General features: G+C 44.1%; 1 protein-coding gene across 1 annotated transcript in view; it reads left to right on the top strand.

Annotated features, from left to right (window-relative positions):
- The first annotated feature begins 924 nt into the window (after positions 1 to 924).
- asmt (acetylserotonin O-methyltransferase) overlaps positions 925 to 20,434 on the top strand; it is a 120,395-nt gene continuing 100,885 nt past the window's right edge. Inside the window, exons 1-4 of the mRNA XM_061971752.2 lie at positions 925 to 1,660; positions 1,764 to 1,881; positions 15,043 to 15,217; positions 20,091 to 20,220. Of these exons, the coding sequence (XP_061827736.1) occupies positions 1,629 to 1,660; positions 1,764 to 1,881; positions 15,043 to 15,217; positions 20,091 to 20,220 (455 nt within the window). The 5' untranslated portion in view covers positions 925 to 1,628. The remainder of the gene's footprint in view (positions 1,661 to 1,763; positions 1,882 to 15,042; positions 15,218 to 20,090; positions 20,221 to 20,434) is intronic.

Consider the following 20,434-nt stretch of genomic DNA (forward strand, 5'->3'; position numbering starts at 1 on the left):
TTGCAACACACTGATCTAATCTAATATGCCTAAGCCAGATACCTGCCATCTTTTCTTGGATGCTAGCTCATTAATGTCGAGGCTCAGGCTTTGAGCTGAGGCAACCTTCATTATCGAACAAAGTTGTTCATCAGTCATAATATCTCGTAGTCCACCCGGACCACAGTCTTGGGGGCGTGACTTAAAGGCACTGCGTTTAACGTCCTCTACGAGCTGTCGTCACGTCTGCTTTTTATTCATTCTTACAACGTGCCGGCCCAGTCACAATATATGTGCGGCTTCTGTACGCACACACACGTGAGTGCAATTCATACTTGACCAACAGCGATACAGGTTACACTGAGGATGCCCGTAGAAATAACTTTAACACGGGACGGCGTGGCGCAGTGGAAGAGTGGCCGTGCGCAATCCGAGGGTCGCTGGTTCAATCCCCACCTAGTACCAACCTCGTCATGTCCGTTGTGTCCTGAGCAAGACACTTCACCCTTGCTCCTGATGGGTGCTGGTTAGCGCCTTGCATGGCAGCTCCCTCCGTCAGTGTGTGAATGTGTGTGTGAATGGGTAAATGTGGAAGTAGTGTCAAAGCGCTTTGAGTACCTTGAAGGTAGAAAAGCGCTATACAAGTACAACCCATTTATCATTATTTAACACTGTTACAAATATGCGCCACACTGTGAATCTACACCAAACAAGAATGACGAACACATTTTGGGAGAACATCCGCACCGTAACACAACAAAACAAATACCCAGAATCCCATGCAGTCCTAACTCTTCCGGGCTGCAATATACACCCTCCCCCCGCCTCTCTCTGTGCGTTGGTTGAGGTGGGCGGGGTTTGGTGGAAGCGGGGGTGTATATTGCAACCCGGAAGAGTTAGGGCTGCATGGGATTCTGGGTATTTGTTTATGTTGTGTTACGGTGCGGATGTTCTCCCGAAATGTGTTTGTCACTCTTGTTTGGTGTGGATTCACAGTGTGGCGTATATTTCTAACAGTGTTAAAGTTGTTTATACGGGCACCCTCAGTGTAACCTGTATCGCTGTTGGTCAAGTATGCATGCATTCACGTGTGTGTGCGTGCAGAAGCCGCACATATTATGTGACTGGGCCAGCATTCGTTGGAACGGGTGAAAAGCGGACGTGACGTGACGATTTTCGGGAGGGGCACTGAAACTTGGGAGTCTCCCAGGAGGGTTGGCAAGTATGAGAATTCGCGGTGAATGCGGTGTTACCGCGGCACCGCCACTGTATTTAATTGGCGGTTAATTTGATATCAATTTTGGCCCGCGGGCCAGAGTTTGACACCCATGCTTTACATTGTGTCTGGGCAAAGATGGTGCTCTTAACTGGATTACTTTTTGAATGTGTACTGTGTGGCATCCTGGTGCATCTTCTACATAAGGTAGTTCGAATAAAATGAATAAATTGACATTTTAACTAAAAGCAAAGCTTGTCTAGAAGTTCAGCGCTCCTTTATGTTGCACCTGAACCAGGTAAATCTATGTTCTACTTCATCCTCAGGGTGTTTGATACACTGGGCAAAAGTTCTTCCAACCAAGGACACCTTGTCCAAAAAGACCGATCAAATAGACCATCTCTAAAATGAAATTCCCACTGGAGCGTGAGTGATGGTGAACAAAACCGCACTGTTTAGTTTCAGGTGAGCCCCTGGTCTAATCTGGGTTACCGAAGTCTAATCGGCTTAGCCCACTGCTACCACTGCTGGGTGGGCACTTTAGTCTGCTTTCTTCTCCACTTTCCAGACGCTCGAGTCACAGGACGTCTCGCCGACAAGGCATGGACTCGACCGTTGCGACACCCGATGCTGACGCGTACCCCAAGAAAATACTGGAGTACATGGAAGGCTTCCTCGTCTCCAAGGTAATGCAAACCTCCAGACCTGCACATTTGTCAGAACAGTCCCGTCGTGGTTGTTCCAACGCAGTTAAACAAGTTCAAGTCCAACAATTGACAGGATTGTGATCTTGCTGAATCCAGGCCTGGAATTCTAAACTTTTTAAGGTCAAGGCAAGTGTTGCCTTAAAGGAGGGCTCATATTTTAGGGCACCAAGGCAAACATTATTTTCTTTCGAGGCTCCAAAGCATGCATGCATATGCACATATGCATATGTGTGTGTGTTAGAGATGCGCGGTTTGCGGAGACAACCGCGGAGTCCGCGGATTATCCGCGGGTCGGGTGGTTGAAATAAAAAAAAATTAGATTTTATCCGCGGGTCGGGTCTGGCGGTTGAAATAAAAAAAAATTAGATTTTAAATAGATTCAGGCGGGTGGCAGTTAAACCAATTCGGAAATATATATACATAGTTAAATGTTGTTACCCACATACGAAAAACGAGCAGGCACCTGCAGCATATGCCACAACAGAAGAAGAAAAAAAAAAGAGATGGACACTTTTACGGAGCGGAGAAGGGACACCTCGCCGGGGTCCGGGACCGAGGCCCCTTCCCCCGAGAGGGCCCCACCGGGAGCCGTAGCTGAGGTGATCCGCGAGAAGGGCCCGACGCACGTCCAGGGTCACCACCGCGCCCACCGCACCGACACCCCGCCGCGGCCGGCGTCACGCGCAGCAGGTAAGCAGCTTACCTGCCCGCCACCCCCGTGGCCGGGGGCTCGTAACAGGGGTCACTCCGCGCGCTCCGCCCGCGCAGCTTACCTGCCCGCCACCCCCGTGGCCGGGGGCTCGTAACAAGGGTCACTCCGCGCTCTCCGCCCGCGCAGCTTACCTGCCCGCCACCCCCGTTGCCGCGGGCGCGTAACAGGGGTCACTCCGCGCACAGTGCGCTCACGAAAGGGGTGGGGCTCACCCTGGTGAGCCGAGTGGGCCACTTTTGGTAAGCAGAACTGGCGCTGCGGGATGAACCGAACGCCGGGTTAAGGCGCCCGATGCCGACGCTCATCAGACCCCAGAAAAAGTGTTGGTTGATATAGACAGCAGGACGGTGGCCATGGAAGTCGGAACCCGCTAAGGAGTGTGGAACAACCCACCTGCCGAATCAACTAGCCCTGAAAATGGATGGTGCTGGAGCGTCGGGCCCATACCCGGCCGTCGCCGGCAGCGATTGCCGCGAGGGCTGTGCCGCGACGAGTAGGATGGCCGCCGCGGCGCGCGCTGAAGCCTCGGGCGCGAGCCCGGGTGGAGCCGCCGCGGGTGCGAGGGACATCGCACCTCCACGCGGCTCCCAGATGATTGCGCACTGGTGTGCGTCTGGGCCGTGACAGCGTGGCACGCATTGAATGTCTCTGCCACATTGGATCAGTCTCCTTTCTTTAACAGGCAAAAGCTTTATAACCTCACTAATGCCTTGCATCGTCTATATTAGATATATAACAACGGGCGGGTGCGGTTTTGATTAAATGTTAGTTCGGGTGGATGCGGATGGTTGACGACTTTTGTGATGCGGTTGCGGATGAAATAATTGCCTATCCGCGCATCTCTAGTGTGTGTGTTCTGGCAATGCTTACTTAATGGGGACATCGCTCTGTTTACACAGTCACCTTTAGGGGACCTCTGACGGTATGGGACCAAGTTTTTGATCATCACTTGTGGGGACCACCCTTTCTATGGTATGGGGACAAAAAAACAGGCCCCCTAAAGGGAAACCTTTTTAAATGATAGTCAGATCCATTCTGAAGAGGCCTAAGTGATTTTTAAGATTTTGGCCCATAAAACATGTTTACTGGTTAGTTTGAGTGTGAGACATTTGCACAGCAGCCCCCTCATCGGGCTGTAGCTGGTACATTTAAGTGGTGAAACTTCCTATAAGAGGACAGCTGTAGTGCTGTATTATGAGGATCATGTCATATTTAATTTGAACTTTTTTTTTTTTAAATGGTCATCAGTAGTCACGTACAAATTTGTGTGAATTATGCAAAATTATTTAAATTTGGTCCCCATGAAGCATATTAGGTCTTTTTCCCCAGGGTCCCCAGTAAGAATGATCAGCACATTACTTCATCAATCCAGAGATTTAAAGACGTGTATGAGCTAACTGGCCAGTGGACATTTTACACCATTTTTTTTATGATAAATGGGTTGTACTTGTATAGCGCTTTTCTACCTTCAAGGTACTCAAAGCGCTCTGACACTACTTCCACATTTACCCATTCACACACACATTCACACACTGATGGAGGGAGCTGCCATGCAAGGCGCTAACCAGCACCCATCAGGAGCAAGGGTGAAGTGTCTTGCTCAGGACACAACGGACATGACGAGGTTGGTACTAGGTGGGGATTGAACCAGGGACCCTCGGGTTGTGCACGGCCACTCTCCCACTGCGCCACGCCTCCACAACCTGTAGAAAGGGTGGTCCTCACAAGTCATGATCAAAAACTTGGTCCCCATTCCAAATGATAACCAGTATGTGTGTGTGTGTGTATATATATATATATATATATATATATATATATATATATATATATATATATATATATATATATATATATATATATATATATATATATATATATTGACGGAGGCAGATAATTAGATATATCCATATTTGTGTGTTACTTCTTTTTAAACTATAGTCATATTACAAAACAGCTAGTGTTCTTTATTTTCTGTAATGCAATTAAAAAAAACTAAAACGTCATACATTCTGGATTCATTACACATCAACTGAAATATTGCAAGCCTTTCATTATTTTGATATTGCTGATTGTCATGACTTGGTCCTGGGTGTTTGCTTTTCTGGAATGCAACGGAAAGTTGGCTCGGGCGAGACGGGAATGTAAGTACATTTTTATTTAAACACTATAAATACAAAACAAGGAAGTAACAAAAGGCGCGCACAATGGCGGAGAACAAACTATGAAACCAAAAGCTTGCATAAAGGCAAAAACTATGAACAACAAAAAACACTAACTGTGGCAATAATAAACAAAACTTACTTGGCAAGGACAAAAAGGGGCAGCGTGAACGATGGACATGAAAAACAAGTCAAAAATGTGCAGAGCATAAATGTGGGGATGTCACCAGAAAGACAAACTGAAAAACAATGAACTTAAATACTACAGACATGATTAACGAAAACAGGTGCGTGACTCAAAACGTGAAACAGGTGCGTGACGTGACAGGTGAAAACTAATGGGTTGCTATGGTGACAAACAAGAGTGCACAATGAGTCCAAACGTGGAACAGGTGAGACTAATGGGTAATCATGGAAACAAGACAAGGGAGTGAAAAGCCAGAAACTAAAAAGTCCAATAACTAAACAAAACATGACTAAGACAAAACATGATTACACAGACATGACACTGATTATGGCATACAGCTTAAGAAAACTCAAAAATCGTATCTCAAAAAATTTGAATATTTCCTCAGACCAAGTAAAAAAAAAGATTTATAATATCCATCCATCCATCCATCCATCCATTTTCTACCGCTTATTCCCTTCGGGGTCGCGGGGGGTGCTGGAGCATATCTCAGCTACAACAAAACAAAATCAAACTTTTGAAAATGGCATACAGCTTAAGAAAACTCAAAAATTGTATCTGAAAAAATTAAAATATTTCCTTAGACCAAGTAAAAAAAAAAGACTTATAGCAGTAAAACAAAATCAAACAATTGAAAATGTCAATTAATGCACTCAGTACTTGGTTGGGAATCCTTTTGCACGGATTACTGCATCAATGCGGCGTGGCATGGAGGAAATCAGCCTGTGGCATTGCTGAGGTGTTATGGATGCCCAGGATGCTTCAATAGCGTCCTTTAGCTCATTTGCATTATTGGGTCTGGTGTCTTTCAGCTTCTTCTTCACAATACCCCACAAATTCTCTATGGGGTTCAGGTCAGGGGAGTTGGTAGGCCAATCGAGGACAGTAATGCCATGGTCAGTACACCAGTTACTGGTGGTTTTGGCCCAGATCATGCTGGAAAAGAAATCATCATCTCCATAGAGCTTTTCAACAGAGGTAAGCATGTAGTGCTCTAAAATCTCTTGGTACACAGCTGCATTGACTCTGGACTTGATGAAACACAGTGGACCAACACCAGCAGCTGACATGGCTCCCCAAACCATTGCTGACTGTGGGAACTTCACACTGGATTTCAAGCAACTTGGATTTTGCTCCTCTCCAGCCTTCCTCCAGACTCTAGCGCCTTGACTTCCAAATGAAATACAAAACTTGCTTTCGACTGAAAACAGGACTCTGGACCACTCTGCAACTGTCCAGTGCTTCTTTTCCATAGCCCAAGTCAGACGCTTCTAGAGATTTTAAAACACTACATGCTTCCATCTGTTGAAAAGCTCTATGGAGATGATGATTTCATTTTCCAGAATGATCTGGCACCTGCCCACAGTGCCAAAACCACCAGTAACTGGTGTACTGACCATGGCATTGCTGTCCTCCATTGGCCTGCCAACTCCCCTGACCTGACCCCATAGAGAATTTGTGGGGTATTGTGAAGAAGAAGCTGAAAGACACCAGACCCAATAATGCAAATGAGCTAAAGGCCGCTATTGTAGCATCCTGGGCATCCATAACACCTCAGCAATGCCACAGGCTGATTTCCTCCATGCCACGCCGCATTGATGCAGTAATCCGTGCAAAATGATCCCCAACCAAGTACTGAGTGCATTAATTGACATTTTCAAATGTTTGATTTTGTTTTACTGCTATAAATCTTTTTTTTTTAACTTGGTCTGAGGAAATATTAAAAAAAATTCTGATACGATTTTTGAGTTTTCTTAAGCTGTATGCCATAATCAGCAATATTAAAATAATAAAAAGCTTGCAATATTTCAGTTGATGTGTAATGAATCCAGAATGTATGACATTTTCATGTTTTTAGTTGCATTACAGAAAATAAAGAACTTTATCACAATATTCTAATTTTCTGAGACAGTCCTGTGTATATACGTATATATATATATATATATATATATATATATATATATATATATATATATATATATATATATATATATATATATATATATATATATGTATGATTCCCGAGCGTGGCCACCGCTGCTGCTCACTGCTCCCCTCACCTCCCAAGGGGGGGAACAAGGAGATGGGTCAAATGCAGAGAGTAATTTCACCACACCTAGTGTGTGTGACTATCAGTGGTACTTTAACTTAAATATATACAGGTAAAAGCCAGTAAATTAGAATATTTTGAAAAACTTGATTTATTTCAGTAATTGCATTCAAAAGGTGTAACTTGTACATTATATTTATTCATTGCACACAGACTGATGCATTCAAATGTTTATTTCATTTAATTTTGATGATTTGAAGTGGCAACAAATGAAAATCCAAAATTCCGTGTGTCACAAAATTAGAATATTACTTAAGGCTAATACAAAAAAGGGATTTTTAGAAATGTTGGCCAACTGAAAAGTATGAAAATGAAAAATATGAGCATGTACAATACTCAATACTTGGTTGGAGCTCCTTTTGCCTCAATTACTGCGTTAATGCGGCGTGGCATGGAGTCGATGAGTTTCTGGCACTGCTCAGGTGTTATGAGAGCCCAGGTTGCTCTGATAGTGGCCTTCAACTCTTCTGCGTTTTTGGGTCTGGCATTCTGCATCTTCCTTTTCACAATACCCCACAGATTTTCTATGGGGCTAAGGTCAGGGGAGTTGGCGGGCCAATTTAGAACAGAAATACCATGGTCCGTAAACCAGGCACGGGTAGATTTTGCGCTGTGTGCAGGCGCCAAGTCCTGTTGGAACTTGAAATCTCCATCTCCATAGAGCAGGTCAGCAGCAGGAAGCATGAAGTGCTCTAAAACTTGCTGGTAGACGGCTGCGTTGACCCTGGATCTCAGGAAACAGAGTGGACCGACACCAGCAGATGACATGGCACCCCAAACCATCACTGATGGTGGAAACTTTACACTAGACTTCAGGCAACGTGGATCCTGTGCCTCTCCTGTCTTCCTCCAGACTCTGGGACCTCGTATTTCCAAAGGAAATGCAAAATTTGCATGGTTGGGTGATGTTTTTTTTGGGTGGATTCGGTCTTGCACGTGGAGGGTTTGGGTGTGGGCTTTGGTTGGTGTGGCGCTCTCGTCGGGGGGTGCAGTCTGCGGCGGAGGTGCCTTAACCGGCACCAGGAGACGGGGTTACGCGAGCCTCAGCCAGTGCTCTTCGCAGCAGTTTTATGATCGCTCAGCACAAGAAATACTTTACACACATACAGTTGTTGACAAAATACACTGTACATTATATACCTCAGCTAACTAAACTATGGAAATGTATAATATAATTCATATAGCAATACGGTCTCACTGCACAGCAGGCCAGCAGTTAGCCGAGTCCGCAATCCATGTTGAGGCACTGAGTGACGTGCCTCAACTGGCTGCTGATCACCGCACCGTCTCTTCTCAGTATTTGAACGGCAAATGTGAAAATTCAGCGATTTTGAATAAAAATAATCTAAAACTGGTGAAGTTAAATGGAAAATAACTTTATAGTATAATCACTGGATACATATAACAATTTAATAAATTTTTTTTCTTTTTACATTTTTTTTGTTTTCCATGTGTGACCGCACGTCACTGGTATACGCCCTCCTTGAGCAGAGAGGTAGCAGCATGGCTAACGTTAGCTGTGATGCTAGCGCAGCCGTGCGAGTGGTAATACGAATGAAGGAAGAATGAATTAATTCCCCCAAAAAACAGCGGGGGGTCCATCGTCTGGCGGTGGTTTGGCTTAAGTGGGAATAGACAACAGTAATTTGTCAAGTGTGGAGCAAAGGCGTTGCTCTAAAAAGTAGCATTACTGCTAATATGTAGCATCATTTCAAAAGTCCACTTCTAGACAATGAAGAGTGCTTACTCCGCACGTCAACATCTCCGTTGGGTGTCACACGCCCACACCATCAAAATGCAGAGGCAAACATTTCCAGATAAACACTGTATGAAAAAAATTTTGATTTTTTTTTTAGTTGTGATTTCCTTCTCTGGTTTAAATGTAACTTAGATAATGGGTTTCACTATGTAAAGCGCGTTGAGTCGCTAGAGAAAAAGCGCTATATAAATAAACTTCACTTCACTTCTCTGCATGAAAGTTTAAAAGTAGCATATATTAATGCAGTATGAAGAAGAGTGTTTTAATGTAGACACATAGAATCATCATACTGCTGTGATTATATGCATCAAGTGTTCATTCAAGGCTAAGGCAAAATATCGAGATATATATCGTGTATCGCAATATGGCCTTAAAATATCGCAATATTAAAAAAAGGCCGTATAATTTCATGTATTTTGTGTTTATCCTTGAATAAACCGGTCAGTTTCTTGTTACCAACCATTGTGTATTATTCAAAGTCACCTAATTCAGCTGGCTAGTTGTTATCAAGAGTACTAAAACCCTTTTCAACATGATTCTGACAACTAAGTAGGCTAAATAACTTTAAACTTTAATACATGCTCGGATAGGCCAGTATCGGTATCGGATCAAAAGTGCAAAAAAAACATCGGTATCGGATCGGAAGTGCAAAAACCTGGATCGGGACATCCCTAATTTCAACAAGGCAACAGTACAGTAGGTACCGCATTTTCCGGACCATAGGGCGCACCGGATTATAAGGTGCACTGCCGATGAGCGGGTTTAGTCAGGTCTATTTTCATACAAAAGGTGCACCGGATTATAAGGCGCATTAAAGGGGTCATATTATGATTTTTTTCTAAATGTAAAAGACTTCCTTGTGGTCTACATCTGTGATTTTCAACCACTGTGCCAAATGTGTCGTGGGAAATTATGCAACTTCACCTAATTGATCCAAAAAATATTTTTTGCAAATCAATAATCATAACAATGTGCCGTTGTCTAATGCCTGTGCTGTGTAGAGCTCGGCAGGGTAACCATGTAATACTCCATACCAGTAGGTGGCAGCAGATAGTTCATTGCTTTGTAGAAGTCGTAACGCGTCGAGGATGGTTTGTCGTGATCCCAATATGCAGAGCACAGCGGGAGACAGTGTGCAGGTAAAAAGGTATGTAACGCTTAAACCAAAAATGAACAAAAGGAAGGTTCCGCTAAGACAGGGGTCGGCAACCCGCGGCTCCGGAGCCGCATGCGGCTCTTTGATCACTCGGATGCGGCTCAGCTGCATACTTGCCGACCCCCCCGATTTTCCAGGTAGACTTCCGGATTTCAGTGCCTCTTGTAGGAAACCCCCGGAATTAATAATCTCCAATTTTCACCCTTATAATAATAATAAGGGCGTGCCATGATGGTACAGTACTTAACTACCTTTGCAATCTGTACTAACATCGTGCCAGCCCAGCCTTTTGTTATATGCATCTTCTGCTTGCACACGCAAGTGACAGCAAGGCATACTTGGTCAACAGCCACACAGGTTACACTGACGGTGGTCATATAAAACAACTTTAACACTCTTACTAATAATGCGCCACACTTTGAACCAAAACCAAACAAGAATGACAAACACATTTCGGGAGAACATCTGCACCTTAACACAACATAAACACAACAGAACAAATACCCAGAATCCCATGCAGCCCTGACTCTTCCGGGCTGCATTATACACCCCTGCTACCACCAAACCCCGCCCCCACCCCAACCCTGCTCCCTCACACATCAATCCCCCCCCCCTCTGTGCGTCGGTTGAGGTGGGCGGGGTTTGGTAGCAGGGGTGTATAATGTAGCCCGGAAGAGTTAGGGTTGCATGGGATTCTGGGTATTTGTTCTGTTGTGTTTATGTTGTGTTACGGTGCAGATGTTCTCCCGAAATGTGTTTGTCATTCTTGTTTGGTGTGGGTTCACAGTGTGGCGCATTATTAGTAAGAGTGTTAAAAGTTTTTTATACCGACCCCGTCAGTGTAACCTGTGTGGTTGTTGACCAAGTATGCCTTGCTGTCACTTACGTGAGCAAGCAGAAACCCCATACAACGTGTGGCTGGCCCGGCACGCTGGTTGTAGTGTGCGCTTAATGCTGTACCATCACGGCACGTCCGAGAGAATAGTTGCCCTAAATTTCGTAGCCTGCCGGATTTGTTCGACGCTGTCAAGCGCCACTAACATTCAATTGTCATATTACGGTATGGGCCGCGTGTCTGAGACCCTTGGTTAATACATAGCACAAAGCAAAACAAAAAAACTTTGTAGGCAGTGTTATTTCATGTTAAATTTCAAAACATTTTTGTGGCTCCCAGTGTTTTCTTTAATTTGTGAAACTGGTCAAAATGGCTCTTTGACTGGTAAAGGTTGCCGACCCCTGCGCTAGGAAAAGGCACTGAAGCATAGGGATGGCTATGTAAAACAAAAGTAAAACTGAACTGGCTACAAAGTCAACAAAAACAGAATGCTGGACGACAGCAAAAACTTACAGCGTGTGGAGCAGAGACAGCGTCCACAAAGTACATCTGTACATGACATGACAATCAACAATGTCCCCACAAAAAAGGATAGCATACGCCCAACTTAAATAGTCTTGATTGCAAAAACAAAGCTGGTGCGGGCAATAGCACTCAAAGGAAGGCGTGAAGCTGCTACAGGAGAACACCGACAAAACAGGAAGGGTCACCAAAATAACAGCGCAAGACAGGAACTAAAGCACTACACACAGGAAACATCAACAAACTCAATATAAGGCACGACAACCTGGTGGAGTTTCATTTTTTAACCTTTTCTGCTGGTGGTGTGCCTCTGTATTTTTTTAATGAAAAAAATGTGCCTTGGCTCAAAAAAGGTTGAAAAACACTGCTCTACATAACATGTGATGGTGGTTCTTTGGTCAAAATGTTGCATAGATGATGTTTTACACATCATCTTCAAGTCGCTTTCTGACAGTCGTTTCAGGATGCACCGTTTTGTGGGCGGTCTTATGTAAGTGGCTCACCTTCGACAGTGTCTTCTCCCCGTCATCTTTGTTGTAGCGGTGTAGCGTGCAAGGACGGGGGTGGAAGAAGTGTCAAAAGATGGAGCTAACTGTTTTAATGACATTCACACTTTAATCAATAACAGAGCAGCATCTCCTCATCCGTGGCTCACTAGTCCGACCGGAACTCTCTAATAACTAAAGTTCCTTGAGTGAATAATGTAAACTCACAACACCGGTATGTTTTAGCGCTTTCATGGCAAGTTTATTGACCTGAGTAAGAACTTTACACTACTTTATATTAGAAATGGCAACAGCAGAGGATGAATGTCACATAATAAGAAGATAGAGAAAAAGAGGAAGCTTATCGACTATGGTGTCGGCACGGACTACAAAGGCGGAAGTGCACACATTTTCAGGACTTGTACAGATCCCAAATACAGATCAGCAGGTACCAGAAGGTAAGAAAAGTTACTTTTGCATAATATTGCGAAACTAAACACCAGATAATGTCTTACCTTATACACACACACCATAATAATACTCCTATGTTGAAGCACATCCAAGTCAGAGTCCATGGTTCTCGCCCGGAAAAGGGTGGAGTGCCATCTCCGGGTTGGGGAGGAGATCTTGCCCCAAGTGGAGGAGTTCAAGTACCTCAGAGTCTTGTTCACGAGTGAGGGAAGAGTGGATGATGAGATCGACAGGCGGATCGGTGCGGCGTCTTCAGTAATGCGGACGCTGTATCGATCTGTTGTGGTGGAGAAGGAGCTGAGCCGGAAGGCAAAGCTCTCAATTTACCGGTCGATCTACGTTCCCATCCTCACCTATGGTCATGAGCTTTGGGTTATGACCGAAAGGACAAGATCACGGGTACAAGCGGCCGAAATTTGATCAGGCAGCTACCCTAGCTCCTTTTTCATGCAGCCAACCGACATCAATGAGCTTTATACGATCATTATGGACCTAAAGTCATCACATACAGCTGGAGTGGACGGGATATGTAGCAAAATTTTGAAAGCCATAGCAAATGTGATCATAAATCCTCTCTGTCACTGTATAAACCTGTCACTTATTGCTGGCATTGTACCCAAAATGTCCAATGTGGCAAAAATAATCCCAATTTTTAAATCAGGTGATAAAAATAATATGAACAATTATAGGCCAATTTCAATTTTACCAACATTTTCAAAAATATTTGAGAAAGTGGTCTATAACCAACTGAATGGCTTTCTGGAAAAACTAAATATCCTTGTCCCCTCCCAATATGGTTTTCGTAAAAAAAGCACCACCTGTATGGCTATACTCGACCTTTTGGAAAAGGTCAATGACTGTATTGAAGAAGGAAAATGCGGTATTGGCATTTTTTTGGATCTATCCAAGGCCTTTGACACAATAGACTTTGAGATCTTATTGTATAAGCTATATCACTATGGTGTCAGAGGGATACCTCTCGATTGGTTCCGCTCTTACTTATACGGAAGGCAGCAATGTGTATGCGTCAATGATCACAATTCACCCTGTATGACCATAAATTATGGGGTTCCCCAGGGATCCATCTTGGGGCCTCTCCTTTTTATCTTATACATAAATGATTTTGTAAACTCCTTCGAAACTTGTCATAAAATAATTTTTGCTGACGATACAAATTTGTTTACCTCACACAGGAGCCTACACGATCTACACGTAACTGTCAATTCAGAGCTTGTGAAAGTAGATTCCTGGTTCAAATGCAATAAGCTCTCACTTAATGTAAATAAAACAAATTTTCTTCTATTTCGTTCTAATAAAAACCAGACAAATACTGAGCACTGCCATATCAACATCAATGGGCAGGAAATACAGAGAGTGTACTCCACAAAATTCCTGGAGGTCATCATTGACGAATACCTCAATTTCAAATGTCACATTAGCCATCTGTTAAACAAATTATCCAAATATGTTGGCCTGTTCTTTCACCTTCGTCATTATCTTCCTCTTTATGCTCTACTCACACTATATAAAACTCTTTGAACCACATCTAAACTACTGTAATGTCATCTGGTGTAACACCTTCCCTACCTACCTCCACAAATTAGAATCCATGCAAAAGAAAATTATACGGGCCCTGTCATGGTCCAAGTTTAATGCCCCCACTCCACATCTATTCCATAATTATCATCTCTTAAGACTGACAGATTTCAATATTTATCAAAATGCTTGTTTAACCTATCAAGTCATTTACAGGCTGAATTTAAGGCTCTGTAGCTTGGTTCCTATCTACCATCCCCAGCATGCCCACAACACTCGTAACTTAGATTTGATATCAGGGAAACATCGTTTACTGGATTGTACCGCTCGAAGTGTTGTATGCAGGGGACCAAAGATTTGGAACCGGCTTAATGAGAGCCTCAAGATGCTGTATCCATTCTCCAACTTCAAAAATAAACTAAAAACTTATCTATTAACCACCTATATTTAATGCCTCATGTGGGGTAGACTACTGTTGGGTTTTGCATGGTTGAATGAATGTATGTATGTATGTATGTATGTGTATGCTTGCTTTAGTACTATTATCTTGTGTTAATCATATAGCGTTGTTTTTTGTTTTGTTTTTTGTTGTTGTACTTTCTACCATGTTCCATCATTTCATGTATATACTATCCTCTGGACCCCCTGTCAAAAGCTTCTTCTAGCTTATTTGGGGGACCCTTTCACGTACCAACATCTTTAAAAGATGATATTTCACTACTATTGTATTTGTTATATGGTATTGTGAATAAACTTGAACTTGAAATGAGTTTCCTCCGCCGGGTGGCGGGGCTCTCCCTTAGAGATAGGGTGAGAAGCTCTGTCATCGGGGAGGAGCTCAAAGTAAAGCCGCTGCTCCTCCACATGGAGAGGAGCCAGATGAGGTGGTTCGGGCATCTGGTCAGGATGCCACCCGAACGCCTCCCTAGGGAGGTGTTTAGGGCACGTCCGACCGGTAGGAGGCCACGGGAAAGACCCAGGACACGTTGGGAAGACTATGTCTCCTGGCTGGCCTGGGAACACCTCGGGGTCCCACAGGAAGAGCTGGACGAAGTGGCTGGGGAGAGGGAAGTCTGGGCTTCCCTGCTTAGGCTGCTGCCCCCGCGACCCGACCTCGGATAAGCAGAAGAAGATGGATGGATGGCTGGATAAACATGAGCCCACGTGTCTGGCAATGATCTTCTACTTCTTGTGACCCTCTGGACCAGACGCTGTTCACGGCCTGCGAGCTGGGCGTGTTCGACGTGTTGCTGGCCGCATCACGGCCTCTGTCTACCGAGGAGATCAGTCGGGCAGTCGGCGCCAGTCTGGACGGCACCGAGAGACTCCTCTCCGCCTGCAGTGGCCTCCAGCTGCTCGAGGCGCACCGGCATGACGGACGAGGTGAGTGCACTCTCATGGCTTTATTATGCCGGCACCTAAACTTATGGTATTTGCAGTATTTATTGCTGTTTTCTCTCTGGAAGCATGAACTGGAATAATTTTGTACTAAAAGGAGCTATTGTTGTGAGTGAACGACGACACAGAAGTAGAGATGTCCGAAAGGATAGGACTTTATTGTCATTGCACAAGTACAACGGAACTATGTTTTCAGCACAAACCCGTTCAAGATTAGACAAACAAACAGTGTACAGGGTTACAGAACAGGAACGCTGATGGGTCGCCATAAGGTGCCCCGTAAAAGATAAGAAAAAGGTAAAACGCCGGGGAAGAAGATGAGTAAAAAAATACAATCTAGACTGGGCTCCTAAGGGGGCCTAGTCTGGAGTGGGAAAAAACCTCCATGCAATGCACACATAAACACCTTACATTTAATCACGACAACTCGCAACAGAGGGGCGGGGAGTTGGGACCCTGGAGGTCGACTGCTGCTATGAAGCGCTGCCACCCGTCCATCACCCTGAGGGGAAACAAGCGGTGGTGAAGGCGTGGGGTGGGGGAGGGTGTGTGTGTGTGTGTGTGTGCCCAATTGTCTTGGGTGTGATGATGTAATGTTTATAGACTGAGGCCGATCTGCAAAAGGTCGACTCCAGATGTCGTTGAGGAGGGAGCGAGGTCAAAAGCGTCCATCATTGAGGTGTCCTCGGGGGTGTTTTCAGAACAGCCTGCTCCTGTTGTTCACAGCGTCAAGGCCATTCGAGAGAGTCAAATCGTAGATCAGGACATACTTGCCAACCTTGAGACCTCCGATTTCGGGAGGTGGGGGGCGTGGTCGGGGGTGGGGCGGGGGGCGTGGTTAAGAGGGGAGGAGTATATTTACAGCTAGAATTCACCAACTGGAGTATTTCATTCATATATGTATATATATATATATATATATATATATGTATGAAATACTTGACTTTCAGTGAATTCTAGCTATATATATATTTATTTATTTTATTATATATATAAATAAAAGAAATACTTGAATTTCAGTGTTCACTTATTTACACATATACACACACATAACACTCATCTACTCATTGTTGTACTTGAAAGTACAATGCAATACAATTCCGGGGCAATGGCACCTATCAAATACACAGTAATGAAAACACATAACACTCATCTACTCATTGTTGTACTTGAAAGTACAGTGCAATACAATTCCGGGGCAATGGCACCTATCAAATACACAGTAATGAAAACACAGTTGTTCTACTAACTGTACTGTGTGTTATGAGAGTAGAGTATGTGTGTGTGTGGCCCTTCAATAGGTGACAGCATGTGAGGTGAGTGACGTCAGTGAGTGTGTGGGCGAGAGAAGAGAGGGAGTGTAGCGTGAGTGCGGGGAGGGACTAGTTGGTTTTGTGTTGGATTGGCTGTGTGCAAGCAATCAATAAAGTAAGATTTGCAACTAATCGCTGGACTCATCACTCACCCTAAAGTCGTCCGCTGTGGAGACCCACTGCCGGGTAAGGTGAAAGGTGTTGCCCCGAGCATACATCGGCCCTGGAGAAGTGTCTCCCCTGCGCTCTTAGACTATGGTCTCGTTCTTCTGCTTCGTCTCCTTGTGTGCGCACACTGGACTCAGGTCCGCATGGAGCTGGAGGGGGCGTGGCCTCCAGCTCCGGCTGAATTCCGGGAGATTTTCGGGAGAAAATTTCTTCCGGGAGGTTTTCGGGAGAGGTGCTGAATTTCGGGAGTCTCCCTGAAATTCCGGGAGGGTTGGCAAGTATGGATTAGGATGTTCATTTTCCGCGAGCAGACAATGCAATGACTTGTCTGTTCTGTTCGTCCATGCTGGCTGCTCTCAAATTCAATTCAATTTTCCTTTTCAGCAAGCTTCTCCATGATGCGATCCATCTTGCGATTCAGTTCAGAAATCACCACAGTCTGTGTTCCCATAGCCCTGCCCAAACCTTCCATTGCGACGAACAGCCTTTGGGCTCCTTGAGTGGCTGCCATCGTCTTAAGAATTTGACGATACACCAGAGCAATGCCCAGCCCAATCAGCAGGTGCACCGCGATCACGTTTCCAAATAGGTAGATGTCTTCCACGTCCTCGATGGAAAGGACTGAGAGTCCGATATTATCGGCTGATAAATGCTTTGTTACATTGTTTAATGCATCCAGCGGGGCATCACAACAAAATTAGGCATAATAATGTGTTAATTCCACGACTGTATATATCGGTATCGGTTGATATCGGAATCGGTAATTGAGAGTTGGACAATATTGGAATATCGGATATTGGCAAAAAACATTTTCGGACATCTCTAGTTACCGGCCTTATTTTAACCCATACTCTACCCGGGAATCGGTACCAGTACTCAACGGTTAGTAAATGTTGTTTGATAATAAAATTAAGTTTTTTAATGTAAATCAAATTTTGAAATGTGCATATCTGGGCTGAACTATCGTTATCAGTTATAGAGATTGTGGAGGTTTCTTTCCTCCGGGTTCCTCGGACCACCAATCACCGACATGACAGCTCCTTTTTCAGGGTTTAGAACATTGTTCTATTTTTTGCTACAGTCTTTTTGTTTGGGCTTTTCAACAAGTGTCTCTTCTTCTGTCTCTCTCTCTCTCGCTCCAGCTCCCCCTCTAACTCCTCCCTCCTCCCCGGCTGCTGCCTTTTAAAAGAGCGACAGGTGATTAGATAAGCAGGCCCAGGTGGGCCATCTGCGCACCTGTCGCTGATCTCGCAGCCGGTCCTGGCACACCCCGCTTCGCTGCAGGTCCGCAGGCCACGCCCCCCTCCACAGAGATATTGGAAAAGAACATGGTTTATTAATGCCTTTTGACATATCAGGGCCATTTAATGATGACTTGACATTTAATTACAAACCCTGTTTCCATATGAGTTGGGAAATTGTGTTAGATGTAAATATAAACGGAATACAATGATTTTCAAATCCTTTTCAACCCATATTCAATTGAATGCACTACAAAGACAAGATATTTGATGTTCAAACTCATAAACTTTTTTTTTTTTGTGCAAATAATCATTAACTTTTTTTTTCATGGCTGCAACACATGTCAAAGTAGTTGGGAAAGGGCATGTTCACCACTGTGTTACATGGCCTTTCCTTTTAACAACACTCAGTAAACGTTTGGGAACTGAGGAGACACATTTTTGAAGCTTCTCAGGTGGAATTCTTTCCCATTCTTGCTTGATGTACAGCTTCAGTTGTTCAACAGTCCGGGGGTCTCCGTTGTGGTATTTTAGGCTTCATAATGCACCACACATTTTCAATGGGAGACAGGTCTGGACTACAGGTAGGCCAGTCTAGTACCCGCACTCTTTTACTATGAAGCCACATTGATGTAACACGTGGCTTGGCATTGTCTTGCTGAAATAAGCAGGGGCGTCCATGGTAACGTTGCTTGGATGGCAACATATGTTGCTCCAAAACCTGTATGTACCTTTCAGCATTAATGGCGCCTTCACAGATGTGTAAGTTACCCATGTCTTGGGCACTAATACACCCCCATACCATCACACATGCTGGCTTTTCAACTTTGCGCCTATAACAATCCGGATGGTTCTTTTCCTCTTTGGTCCGGAGGACACGATGTTCACAGTTTCCAAAAACAATTTGAAATGTGGACTCGTCAGACCACAGAACACTTTTCCACTTTGTATCAGTCCATCTTAGATGAGCTCAGGCCCAGCAAAGCCGACGGCGTTTCTGAGTGTTGTTGATAAACGGTTTTCGCCTTGCATTGGAGAGTTTTAACTTGCACTTACAGATGTAGCGACCCACTGTAGTTACTGACAGTGGGTTTCTGAAGTGTTCCTGAGCCCATGTGGTGATATCCTTTACACACTGATGTCGCTTGTTGATGCAGTACAGCCTGAGGGATCGAAGGTCACGGGCTTAGCTGCTTACGTGCAGTGATTTCTCCAGATTCTCTGAACCCTTTGATGATATTACGGACCGTAGATGGTGAAACCCCTAAATTCCTCGCAATAGCTGGTTGAGAAAGGTTTTTCTTAAACTGTTCAACAATTTGCTCACGCATTTGTTGACAAAGTGGTGACCCTCGCCCCGTCCTTGTTTGTGAATGACTGAGCATTTCATGGAATCTACTTTTATACCCAATCATGGCACCCACCTGTTCCCAATTTGCCTGTTCCCCTGTGGGATGTTCCAAATAAGTGTTTGATGAGCATTCCTCAACTTTATCAGTATTTATTGCCACCTTTCCCAACTTCTTTGTCACGTGTTGCTGGCATCAAATTCTAAAGTTAATGATTATTTGCAAAAAAGTTTGAACATCAAATATGTTGTCTTTGTAGCATATTCAACTGAATATGGGTTGAAAATGATTTGCAAATCATTGTATTCCGTTTATATTTACATCTAACACCATTTCCCAACTCATATGGAAACGGGGTTTGTATTACATATAGCTCCTTTAAAAAATAATGGTTAAAAGTTTTCAGTGTGTGTTGAAGTACATCCGAGCACATGATTCAACAATACTAAAACAATTGTTTATTTTGAACATGCATACAATTACACGATACGTCACAATTTCTAGGTTCTCTTTTCATCATGCACCTTTTCAATTTCAAAGCATTTGCTATGTTTTTTTTATTTCTATATTTTACTGCATTGTAACAGTCGACCACGGAGCCTTGAAATGAAAAAAAATGTGCATAATGTCATACAATTTCGGGACTTAGTGGAGTAATAAGGATGTCAAGATGACCACTTGATGACTCCCTCTGCACATTTCCTGTCTTCTCTCTTGTTCCTCATGTCTTGTCGTGAAAGGTCAAGTTGTGCTCATTCTCAGTCTCCTCTCACGCCATGTCTGTCAGTGTCCTACAGTAACACCGAGCAGGCCAGCCTCTACCTGACGCGCTCCGGTCCCGCCACCCTCTACCATTCCATCCAGTACAGCTCCAGAACCATCTACCTGTGCTGGCACTACCTGACTGATGCCGTCAGGTCAGTCAACTTAAAGGGGAAATACTCTTTTCTGTGCTTATTCTACTGACATTCATTAAGAATGTTCATTTATGGACATTACAGTAAGTTCCAAACTACTTTTTTTCCTACACTTTGAACCCCGCGGATTATAAGACAGAGCGGCTAATTTAATGATTTTTCTTTGCTAGTGGCTATAACAAATATTATTTTATAAAAAAAATCGCTCACTGCA

This window comes from Nerophis lumbriciformis, linkage group LG13 (assembly GCF_033978685.3).
Source record: "Nerophis lumbriciformis linkage group LG13, RoL_Nlum_v2.1, whole genome shotgun sequence".
NCBI classification, from domain to species: domain Eukaryota; kingdom Metazoa; phylum Chordata; class Actinopteri; order Syngnathiformes; family Syngnathidae; genus Nerophis; species Nerophis lumbriciformis.